Here is a 13,006-nt window from a genome sequence, read left to right as displayed (position 1 = left end):
AAAGCGCAGCAGGTCAGGCAGCATCCAGGGAACAGGAGAATCGACGTTTCGGGCATATGCCCGACGTTTCGGGCATAATTCCTGAAGAAGGGCTTATGCCCGAAACGTCGATTCTCCTGTTCCCTGGATGCTGCCTGACCTGCTGCGCTTTTCCAGCAACACATTTCCAACATTGACAACTGTGCCTTGTGTTTCTGAACCAGGTTATTGACATAATTTCAAAATAGAAGCACCAACATTTAGTGCTGAGGCACCCAAATCAACTCTTAATGTCCTGTGGAACTACTCTAAAGAGTATCATTTCCTACCCTTCAGACATTTTCTTATCTTTTCTTATGATTTACCCTAAACTAGATTCAGTTTACATAATAGCTTCCTATGCGACAATTTATCAAAGAGATTTTTGACAGTCAGCTGACGTCAAGTCAATGAAAGAACCACAGTTTACTTTAGACAATTCTTTCAGCCAGAATATTCCTCTTCTTCACTCTTACAGATTCTTTATAGTTAAGCCATTACTGATTTAGTGATTTTCAAACTTACTCCCAAGGTCAAATGGTCATAGATATTCTAAATTGACCCAAAGCCAGAGAAATCAGGCCTGACAGAAAATTGGCTAAAATCAATTAAACAATAGCCAGCAACCATTAACTACAGAGGATAAAAGAAAGCAAGATCAAAGAGGTAGCAAAGGATCAGGAGGAACCAGTTAGAACCAAGGGTTGTATATTGAAGAAGTATCAATCAGACATTCTGGCACCTTGACTTCCAACCATTGCCTGAGGATGTGCACTTTACACCTCCCCAGCATGGCTCCAGAGAAGGGTGTTGGCACAATCTCATTGGATACTTTGAAATGCTTGCTCATGACCCCATTGACCAAAGATCAAATGTACAGTGTATTCTGAAAGGTTTGGGGAGAGAATGGATGCAAACACCTGGAAGCCATCCCTTCAGTCAATACTTAGGGCAGGAGACAGTGGAACAACCCAAGAAGATGCAGGAGAAGATCCACTCTGACCTGTGAGACCAAACTTCGCGGAAGAGAGACAGCCCCACATCGGAGAGGAATGGCCCGGCTCAAACACATAGATTGTTGTGGGTTATATCCATTCTCAGACACATAGAGTTAAATAAAAAGTAAAAATTGTGTGAGTTTTGGAAATGCTCACATGGTGTTTTTAATAATTGAATTTTGTTCATAAAATCAAGTTGAATGGAAAACCAAATTCGGTGCCTCCTTTGTTCGCTTCACTGACAGGAGTGCCTGGGTAATGTGTCTTTACGAAACTGATTGAAGTGCCCAAAGTACAGACAACACTTTTGATAATAAATTACAATATTTATGTGGAATGCAAGTACAACTGAGTCTCTGTCACTGCCTGTGACTGATTTGGTTTGCAATTCTTTTTGTACTTTGGCATAGTAGTAACTTGTTTCCAACCTACTTGTATATGTGCAATGTTTATTAACTCCTCATAATAGTTGAGGATGGTTCAGAAACAACCACCCGCCATTCTCAGCACTCTGAGATGTATGCCATTGATTGCTGGAGATGGATTTGCTTTAGGTCTGTTGGGTCTCTCCTGAATTCTGACTCATTTTATAATGATTCCATTATTTAGGTATCATTATCCGGAGGGACTATGTTGTACAAGTCTAAATATTTAGAAGAATCATTTCAACTATAAGGCACACTTCTGTTGCAGGTTGTGGCATCCATTTAAGTGGATAGCCTTCCAGTTAATAGCATGTATTGAGTAAACGGGACTGGGGTACAATCCTCTGAAGCTTATAAATGAATTTCAAATGGTTTTGGTTATTTGCGTAAATATTGTAGATAATTACTGCTCAAAAAAAACAATAACCTGCCAATGTAAAAATTACAGATTTGATTATTGTTCCAAATGGATTAGCTATCTTTCTGACTTTTAGTTAAAAGTTTATTATATACAGCTGATTGTGTTTCATTAGTATAGTTGGAGGGTGGAGTGGAGATAGCAATTTTTGGGTTTCTGATGTAAATCCTGAGCCTATCTTCCATTTCTCTTATTCCACTGCAATTACTTCTAATTAATTTAGAAAAATGGCAAGGGCTGACATTGTCCACAAAAAGTGACAACTTAACACAAATTCTATGCTTTATAAACCAATAGTTATTTGCACTTTGTGATATAGGCTTTGAATATATACAGCATTTTTTTCTGACTTCTATCGAGCAGAATTATGCATTTGGTTCAAAGCAAAAAGCAAATGTTAAGAGTCCAAAATTGTTGATGAATTCCACTTCAGTTTGTTATGTACTCTGGTTCAGTTAAGTATTTTTATACTTTATAGCTTATGGAAACTTAATCTAAAGAAAAGGAGTAACTGAACGTTTTTTAAAAAAATTAGCTTATTAATTAGTGGAAAGCTAAAGGATAGGGTCATGTGAGGGTTGTCCATGATCAGGAGGCCCCTTGTTTTCTGAGCGGGGCAGCATATGGTCATACTTGGCACAGGCACCTCAGATGTCATGGGTTGGAGGGGGAATGTGGACAAGTTCAAGCTCACATACACATATGACCTCGGGAAGTGTGAACCCTATGTGGTTTACAGGAGGGGCTACCGGGAAGAGGATTTGGATGTTGGGAGACTCACTGGCAATTGCTGGCCAACATTGTTACCTGTCACCTTCCATCGTTCTAGAATGTGAACAGAACACAAATTTGCAAGATTCTTAAACCCCTCCATCTTGTTGTAGTGCCTTCCAGTTCACTTATACAGGAATGCACAGTTTTCCAGTTTAGAATAAGTCACTTTGAATTTAAAGGAATGTGCCGTTGGGTACCCAGCACCTCTTGAAGGAATAGGAAAGGTACTTTGTATTTTGGTTCTCTGGTGAGCCATTTTGTGAAATCAGATGTTCTGTATAACAGAAGTATGGAAATAATTTTCTTTCCCTTTTTAACAAAGGAAACTCTGGCTTCATACTGAAAAGGTTCATGGACTGTTACAAAGCTTTAACAGTCAGGTTGACAATAAAAATATTTATATAATCAATAGTGCCAATTTCTTTGTCAGTTCACAGAAGTCCCCATAAAAATTGTTTCAATTTTAAACATCTTCCTTTTAATCCTAAAGATATTAGTTTTAATAGAATGTACTTTCAAGTTGCTACTTGATTGAGCTTGAGGTTGAGGCAGCTTGGAATAGAACGTACAATCTCTGACAGTGTGGAAACAGGCCATTTGGCCCAATGAATCCATACTGGCCCTCTGAGGAGCATCCCATCCAGACCCATCCCATCCTCTGTAACCCTGCATTTCCCATGATCAATCCATCTAACCTGCACAACCCTGGACACTATGAACAATTTAGCCAATTGACCTAGCTTGCACATCTTTGGACTGTGGGAAGAAACCAAAAGCCAAGCAGACATGAGGAGAATGTGCAAACTCCACACAGGCAGTCACCCAAGGGTGGAATTGAGCCTGGATCCCTATGGGTGTGAGGCAGCAGTGCTAACCTTTGAGCTACCATACTGCTCACCATTGGTAGTCATTGACCAACTTCTATCCTCAGCAGGCAAACATGGTTCAACTTTCAATAATAAGAACATCAAAGTGGAGCAAGATTTTCCTGCTAACCTGCAAAAGCAGTTAGATTTCTTTGATGTGGAGCTGTGGATACGCAGATTTGTACCTATAAGTATTAAATACTTGAAGATATTTAAATGCAACAATGGGTTTTTATCAATTAATTTTTTTAATAAAGTGGTCTATAATCGACACTTAAAAAGTTATTTTATTTCTCTCAGCATGCCCATGATTGCAATTGAGTGAGTTGGCATGAAGTGTGAAGTGTGTAATACTGTTGGCTGTGGTGAGTCATGGATTGGCTTGTGTTGGACCAAGTTAGTATAAAGGACCATGGAGATATATGGAGCTTCAGAAGTTGGCATGTTATGAGGGTGGGTGGGGGTCATGAGTTGATTTAGATAGGATGTAGGGAATGTATATAGGGTGAGGAGGTGAGGGCTGGATGGGCCTTAGTGTGTTCATGATGACTAGGACTGAGGTGCAGGCTATTTAAACAGCTTGTCTCAGCACTGTTTCTCAGAAGAGTAGACTAATGTCATGCCTCTCTGAAGCAAGATTCTAAACATTTGTTCTTCCAAGTCAGGTTGAAGGAGGCAGCAATATACCCAAACGGCATCAAAAATAGAAATTGATGGATAAACTCAACAGGTCTGGCAGCATCTGTGGACAGTAGGCAGGGTTAATGTTTCAGGTCCAGTTACCCCTCCTCAGAACTGATTGTAGCTGAGACAAGGTTGATACATATGCTAAAGAAAGGGTGGACATATGGAAAGGAGTCAATGATAGGTGGAGATAGAGCCCAGAGAGAGAGAAAAACAGTTGGACAGACAAAGGAGTGGGTAAAAGTCAGCCTGGGAGAGTCAATATCTAGTGGAGACCATTAGTGGCTGACAATGTGTTGTTTGTCGTAACAATAGGTTGTTTGTGATGTCAAGGCCTGGTGTGTGGGGGTTTGGGTAAGGTCCTGGGAGAAGGTGCTCAGGCACTAAAACTATTGAACTCAATACTGAGTCCCAAAGGCTGCAGTGTCCCTAAACAAAAAATGAGATGCTTGCACAGAGCTTCACTGGAACACTGCAGCAAGTCCAAGATGGAAATGTTGGCCAGGGAACATGGCGGTGTGTTGAAGTGACGGGTAACCGGAAAATCAGGGTCATTTTTGCGGAAAGAACATAGATGTTCTGCCTATGAACACAGTGTGAGTGAGCAGTGAATAACGTAAAGTAGATTGAGTGAAGTGCAGGTAGATCGCTGCTTTCATCTGGAAGGTGTGTCTGGGTCCTTGGGTTGTGAGGAGGGTGAAAGCAAGTAGGCAGGTGTTACACTTTCTGCAATTGCAAGGGAAGGTGTCATGAGGCTGTGGGGAGGTATTGGAAATGGAGGAGGAGTAGACCAAGGTGTCCCAGAGGGAATAGTCCCTGCAGAAGAGGGGAGGGGAATATGTGTTTGGTGCTGTCAACCTGTTGAAGGTGATGGAAATTGTCTTTTGGATCTGGATGCTGGTAAGTTGGTAAGTGAGGACCGGGGGATTCATGAGAGATGGGGAGGGGGAGGGCTGAAGTTTGGGAGATGGATTGGGCACAACTGATGGCCATGTCAACCATGATGGAAGGGAATCCTTGGTTGTGAAGAAGGTGGACATTTCGGAGACCTCTTGTAAAAAGATCATCATTGGAACAGTTGCAATGGAGACATAGAAACTGGGAGAATTTAATAAAGCCTTTAGAATAAGTGGGGTGTGCGGATGTAAAGCCAAGGTAGTTGTGGGTGTTGAAGGTTTGTAGCAGATATTGGTGGCCAGCCTATCCACAGAAATATAAACAGAGAAGTCAAGGAAAGGAAGAGAGAAGAGAGACCATGACGATAGGGTGGATAATGACATGGGAAGTGACAAGATAATACTGTAAAGCATTCAGCTCTGTAAGGTATTATCTTTGCTGATTCAACTAATAAAATCCAAAGAAAGATAACTGCAATCAATTGAATTAATGGTACTCAAAGACAGCTACAGCCCATGGAGCTATATCCTTTCAGGAGCCATTATTCCAGAGTGAAAAAGTAGAGGAAGGGATAAAGTAGAATTAATATACCTGTGGAAATGTTTCATTTTGTAATGAACTGAGTTTCCTACAAACAATATTAATGATTTATTTCAAATGCTTTCATATTTTTTCATGCGATATTTTTAAAGCTCTTTTGTCAGCAAGGACTAAGACTGATGTCTCCAATATCTGAAGACAAGAGAAATTTTAGTGGGAGTTTATTGGTTTACTCTTACAGCTTCTAGAGATACTGGGTTCATTTAGTTATTTACTGCCACAGTGACAGACACTACTTCACCTGATTCCCTCTTGATTGAAAGCATCTTGCGTTTATTTCAACCACTTCTTTTTCTTCCTTTTCATTTTTGTAGATTCTAATCAAGGCACCATGTTTCTGAAAAACCTGACAATGGAGCACTCAGGAACCTACAAGTGTGTGTCATCCAACATCCTCGGGGAACGATCATGCCGACTGGTTCTCATAGTCACAGGTAAGGATAGATTTCTTTTGACGAATTCCGCTGTTAATCTTTTCAGTAAAATGGCCCTAAATATAGGCACGAGCAAATGCCACTACAAACAGATGGCATTTATCTATCTTTCAATTTGCAATAATGCTGTCAGTTTTGGCTGTTTTTGGGAACCAATGCTTCACGGCCTGATGACATCTTGTGAATGGTGTGGGTGGGATTCAGTGAGGAATTAGCAAACAGAGAGAAAAAGGACTTTGATAATTAAAACATAAAAGTGATAATGTGGCATCATTTCACCAAATGTACTGAATTTGTAAACAATGTTTCGAGTGTTTGCTTTGTGTAAAAGCTATATTTAGTGCAGTTTTCACTAGAAATGCGGAACAGTTGAAAATCTACCCCAACAGACTTGATGAAGTTGCAACATCTTTTACTGCAACAGGGGTGAGCACGGTGGCTCAGTGTCAGTGATTAACATTGTTGCTTCACAGAGACAGGGACATGGGTTCGAGTCAACCATTGGGTGGTTGTCTGTGTGGAGTTTGCACATCCTCCCTGTGTCTGTGTGGGTCTCCTTTGGGTGCTCTGGTTTCCTCCCATAATCCAAAGATGTGCAGGTTAGGTGGATTGGCCACGCTAAAATTGTCCACAGTGCCCAGGGATGTCAAGTCTACGTGGATTGGCCATGGGAAACGCAGAGTTACAGGGATGGGGTGGTTTTCGTGTGGACTTGATGCGCCGAATGGCCTGCTTCCATACTGTAGCAATTCTATGGTCAGAAGTGTTCTTATTGCTGTTATTAGTTCATTTAAAACTCAACACCATCTGAGAATCAGATGGTGCCTAAGATTTGATTTCTGTTGCACCTGCAGCTGACTAGAATCTAACACTTAATGTCATGCCACTGCAAAGTACAAATGTGCTAAGTTCTATCAGATTTTAAATAGTGCAGAGAATGGAAAACTGTCTTTCCGCTTCTGGGATATGAATCTAATTGAGCTCAATGTGACAAAATGAAAGGCGTCCGCTTTCTATCGCTAATTAAGTGCACTTAGTCAGTGCTATACAAATCTAATCATCTGTGGATACCAGTGAACTGTGAGCAACACTGTCTATAATTGATGACTTAATGGCCAATCTCAATCAGAATGTGCAGACAGTGACAGTGATATAAATGTCATGTTGGTCCAGGAGGGAGAGCTTATGTGAGGCTAGACAAAGTTATTCTGTTGGTATAATCTAAGGGGAATTTACATGACACAATATTTGCATTGCACCAAACCTGGGAGGCTGTGATGCTGTTATTTCTGTTTGGTTTGATTAATACAGAATCCATGATAATCCAAGTATGGTGAGTTAACAGTTGCTAGAAAAAATGTTTAAAGAGTAAACTTCTTACCCCTGGGGAAGTACCAGATTCCGCTCATTTGATACTGCTGTTGAATTGTGGACATTACATTGTATTGACACTAGTAAGAAATTCTGTTAGAACTGATAAAAGGTCATTGACTTCAAAGGTTAACTCTGTTTCTCACTCCTATTTACAGCATTTTCTGCTTTTATTTCTGATTTCTGGCATTTTCAAAATCCTATTGGAAAGATGTTGTGAAACTTGAAAGGGTTCAGAAAAGATTTACAAGGATGTTGCCAGGGTTGGAGGATTTGAGCTATAGGGAGAGGCTGATGAGACTGGGGCTGTTTTCCCTGGAGAGTCGGAGACTGAGGGGTGACCTTATTGAGGTTTACAAAATTATGAGGGGCATGGATAAGATAAATAGACAAAGTCTTTTCCCTGGAATGGGGGAGTCCAGAACGAGAGGGCATAGGTTTAGGGTGAGAGGGGAAAGATATAAAAGAGACCTAAGGGGCAGCTTTTTCACTCAGAGGGTGGTACGTGTATGGAATGAGCTGCCAGAGGAAGTGGTGGAGGCTGGTACAATTGCAACATTTAAGAGGCATCTGGATGGGTATATGAATAGGAAGGGTTTGGAGGGATATGGGCTGGGTGCTGGCAGGTGGGACTTGATTGGGTTGGGATATCTGGTCGGCATGGAACGGGTTGGACCGAAGGGTCTGTTTCCATGCTGTACATCTCTATGACTCTATTTAGTTCCCAATGTGCACTGAGCACATCGTCTCCAATTTCAATATGGAGACTTGAGAGCACTACAAATGAGCCTTAGAGCCCTGAGTTAGGAAAGCGTTATCAGCTAGTGTTCCACATATCCCTAGTTAACATCCAAAAAGTGGCTATTATAAGAGCAAAGGGTTAACAAAACCAGGAATGTTGGGAGAAAATTGCCCCTTTGGTCCCTTTTATATCTTTCCCCTCTCACTCTAAACCTATGCCCTCTATTCTGGATTCACCCACCTCAGGCAAAAGACCTTGCCTAGTTACCCTATCCATGCCCCTTATGATTGAGGAAAAGTTGCCTCACATAAACATGACCTGATTCATCTCATTCCATGGAGGTTATTGCAATTTTCATTAAGACCTGTCCAATATCAACTAAATGCCATGGATCCAGAGTTACATGTAAACCAGACCAGATTAGGAGAGCATATTTCTTTCCCTTGAGATATTAGTGAACCAGATCAATTTTAATGGCAAGTTCTTTGGTAGCTGTGATGTGGAGATGCTGGTGGTGGACTGGGATGGACAAAGTTGAAAATCACATGACACCAGATTATAGTCCAATAGGTTATTTGAAAATACAGGCTTTCAGAGCACTGCTCCTTTGTCAGGTAGCTAGTGGGGCAGGATACATAGGACACAGAATATATAAGTAAAATATCAAAGTGTCATACAACTGATACAATGCTTTAGTCAAGTTAAGTCTTTAATCACTTATAATATGGATGCAAGTTTCGATTGATTAATATATAAATCCCAGAACTTCTTTCAAGCCACTGCCCCGAGATAACTTAAGGTTTTATCAATATGTAAAAAAAAAGTGACATCTCAGCTCTGACAGTACATTAAAGATGTGAGGTTTGCCTGTGTCCCAACCTGGAGTCAGACTGGTTTCATTTCCAAAGTTGGAATTTATAAAATGTCTCATTGACTGACTGCCTACAGATTGTGTGCTTTGTGACCAAAATAGAATGTATCTGTAAATACAAACCTGCAAATGCAAATTCACCCCATAGACGTGTGTGTGTGTGTGTGGTGTGTGTCTGTGTCTAGTATGTGTGTGTGTGCATGTATGTGTGGATGGGAGGGAGAGAGAATGTGTGTGTATGTGTGTGTGTTTGGATGGGAGGGACAGAGAATGTGTGTGTGTGTGTGGGGATGGGAGGGAGAGAGAGTGTGTACGTGTGTGTGTGAGTGTGAGAGTCTGTGCGCATGCTTGAGAGAGCACTTGCGCGTGTGTGATGGAGTATATGCCTGAGAGTGTGTGTGTGTGTGTGTGATAAAGAGAGAGAAAGAGTGTGCATGTATGAGAGAGCATCTGTTGGCCGATAACCTGGTGTCGTGTGATTTTCAAATTCGATGGTGACATGGTTGTCATTACTCTAACTTTTAATTCCAGATTTTAATGAATTCAGAACTCACTAGCTACCATGAATCCATGTCCCTAGAACATCACTGAAAACAACAAAATGTTGGAAATCACAGCGACTCAGGCAGTATCTATGGAGAGAAGCAACTCATGCTTCAAATCTAGGTGACTCTTCACCTATGTTTTGCTTTAAATTCAGATTCCAGCATGTACAGTAATTCACTCCTCTCCAGAACATAAGGTGTCCTGGTCAACAGTACAACCAGCTTACAGTTTCAATTAACTTTATAAGGTTTTTGCTTTCTTCTTTACAGTGAGCAATGAGGCTGGAGTGATTGTTGGAGCTGTGGTTGCTACCCTTATTGCGCTGATTCTGATTGCTGTTGTTGCATACTACGTACTTCATCACAAGAAGAAGAATCCCAAAGTTCCTGTTATCGGACATGAATTAAGGTTGGATATTTAAGTTGGCTATGGTAATCATGGTATAGGATATAATAAAAACTTGCAGCATCTGAGAGTACACTTTCCTCCGTACATTGGGCCAGTAAATTAGAGCTGATACTTACCAATAGTAGAACACCCAATTAATGATATGAAATTGGAAATACATAGAGTGAATGACAGTAAAGAAAATAGAGGGAATTAGAGTCAATTTAGATATGGAAAGAGAAATGAAGAGAGGAAAAGGAATGTTGGCTTAAGAGTTAACGGAAAAAAATCAAGAGAACAAGGTTAAAATATTAAATTTTCAAATGTTCTGGAGCAATTTACTATCTGCAGGCATAAATCTCCATGGTTTCAGAGTTGGGCTGGAGAAGTCAAGTAAGCAGGAACATCCTTCCACTGTTAAGTACCAGCCCTAACTTTCTGTGAATATTTATTTAACTGTTCCATTCTAATGGCATTTTGTGAAGCAGTTTGGGCCAGTGATTTATGATGATTCTGGACTCATACCATATCACTTGCTCACCCAAATTGCTCGTTTTGTTTTTAATGTATTGATACAGCATGTGCCTTCAACTCTGCATTATAGTGCCAGAAAATTCTGTCCTGTCGTTATTAGATTAATATATTTGTGTGAAATTCTTGTCAGTGCTGTTTTTTGCACAATATTTAAATTGTGAGTAATCCATTTAACCAGTGCACTAAAATTTTCCCATAACTGCTTCAAACAGACACAGGCATAGATTTGGGAGGTAATGGGATCATTTCAAAGCTTTGCTTAGTGTCCAGTGATCCCTTCTGGAAAGTGTGTGATTATTTTGACTATAGGTGAGGACAGGATTGGGTTCTGTTATGAAGCTTTCTGTGGCTGAGCAGTCTGCACACTCACCTTCGCAGTTTATTTCTGAATGACGGACTTGATGAATAGCCAAGAAAACAATGGGTGTACACAAGCAACTGTGATCTTTAATACCACCATGCACATTCATACTTTTGTCCAATCTGCTGGAGTCGATAACTGCTAGGATTTCAAACTATTAATTTTTAACACCATGGAAATGGTTAAATATTTCTGAACAACATCTCATGAAACTTGAAAGAGTTCGGAAAAGATTTACAAGGATGTTGCCAGGGTTGGAGGATTTGAGCTCTCGGGAGAGGCTGAATAGGCTGAGGCTGTCTTCCCTGGAGCGTCGGAGGCTGAGCGGTGACCTCATAAAGGTTTATAAAATCATGAGGGGCATTGATAGGGGCACGAATTGACAAAATCTTTTCCCTGGGGTGGGGGAGTCCAGTATTAGAAGGGATAGGTTTAGGGTGAGAGGGGTAAGATACAAAAGGGATCTAATGGGCAACCTTTTCACGCAGAGGATGGTGCGTGTATGAAATGAGCTGCCAGAGGAAGTGATGGAGACTGGTACAATTGCAACATTTAAAAGGCAACTGGATGGGTTTTTGAGTAGGAAGGGTTTAGAGGGATATGGGCGAAGTGCTGGCAAATGGAACTAGATCAGGATGGAATATCTGGTTAGCATGGGCTGATCAAGATCTGTTTCCGTGCTGTACATCTCTATGACTCTAGGTATTTAACTTTTTTTTGGAAGAAGATAATAACAGAACACATTCACTAATACCTGTCATGTAATAAAAAGAGAAGCTAATTTCTCGGATGCATACCTTTTGATACAGATTGACAGAAAATAGTTCAACAAACTCATTAGTAATATGTCTGAGCAAAATGAAAACAGAGAGGAAGTTAATGGGCTGGAAAGCTCTGAAGGTGTAAACTATTCTTGTTATCTTTGTAATATTTAGTGTTGAGTGTTGATGTATTCCTAGATATTTGTTATATGCCTTGTCCTGCCATTCTTTAACCTTTATTTCCCATCTTACAGTTTTTCCGCATTATTGAGTTACCACATATTTCTGCATTTGATCCCTTGTGACCACCATTTTGTTTAAAACCCTCTCCAGTGCCTTTGTTAAATGGTCTGCAAGAACATAGACTGTCCCAACTGTACAGCCTCCAACTTTCCCCAATACTGGTGCCAATGGTTCACAAACTAGAACACACATTTCCCACACCAGTCTTTGAACTGCATATTCATCCCTCTGATTTTATGTGTTAGATGCCAAATTGCACACAGCACAGATAGTAATCCAGATATTATAACCTTTGAAGCTCACCTCTTAATTTAATACTGAACTCCTTGTACTCTCTGTGTAGAACCTCATTTCTCATCCAACCAATGTCATTGGTGCTTATATGGGCCACAATATTTCCTTTCCACTATAAGTTCCTTTCCAGCTCTGAGTAGATGATCCAAACCCTGACACTGGACAGGCCATTAGTTATCTGCACTGTCACTTGTTGCAACAGGGAATGTTGTCACCTCTCACTATACTATCCCCCACTACTACCATGTTCCTTCGTGCTCCCCCAACTTGAATGGCGTCTTGTACCATGGTGCCATGGTTAATTTACATTTCCATTCTGCAGTCCCTGCTGTCATTCAAACATGGTGAGAGAACCTCATCCATATTAGACAATTGTAGAGGCTGATCATCCTGCATTCCTTCCCTCTGGATCCCCTTACCTGCCTCACTCACAGCAATACTCCCCTGTACCTGACCATTGACTAAATCAGAAAACACTTTCCTAAGTGGTGTGACTGCCTCCGGGTCCAAAAAAATCCAGATAATCTCCACCCTTCGTTGATTTATCACAATGCCTGTCATTTAGCCCCCTGCTCATAACCTGAGCCAAAGCTGCTTGAACCTCAAATACTTATTCCAGATGTGTCTGTCCTGGATTGCTATGGTACACAGGAACTCTCACATGCTACATCCCTAATGCATGCCCTGTCCTGTTTTCATTAATGAGTTTTAATTAATTATTGATTTATATTATTCATTTATTCATATTACCTTCCATATGCTTTATTAATTTTATGAACAAT

The 13,006-nt window shown here is 40.6% G+C and overlaps 1 protein-coding gene across 1 annotated transcript in view; it reads left to right on the top strand.

Moving 5' to 3' along the window:
• Positions 1 to 13,006, top strand: part of LOC122540715 (V-set and immunoglobulin domain-containing protein 2-like) — a 41,383-nt gene that overhangs the window by 24,715 nt on the left and 3,662 nt on the right. Inside the window, exons 5-6 of the mRNA XM_043676837.1 lie at positions 5,995 to 6,114; positions 9,914 to 10,052. Of these exons, the coding sequence (XP_043532772.1) occupies positions 5,995 to 6,114; positions 9,914 to 10,052 (259 nt within the window). The remainder of the gene's footprint in view (positions 1 to 5,994; positions 6,115 to 9,913; positions 10,053 to 13,006) is intronic.

The sequence above is a fragment of the Chiloscyllium plagiosum genome, chromosome 35 (assembly GCF_004010195.1).
Source record: "Chiloscyllium plagiosum isolate BGI_BamShark_2017 chromosome 35, ASM401019v2, whole genome shotgun sequence".
In the NCBI taxonomy this organism is placed as follows: domain Eukaryota; kingdom Metazoa; phylum Chordata; class Chondrichthyes; order Orectolobiformes; family Hemiscylliidae; genus Chiloscyllium; species Chiloscyllium plagiosum.
The sequence above is the reverse complement of the archived record's forward strand: the minus strand, read 5'-3'. Positions and strand labels throughout refer to the sequence as shown.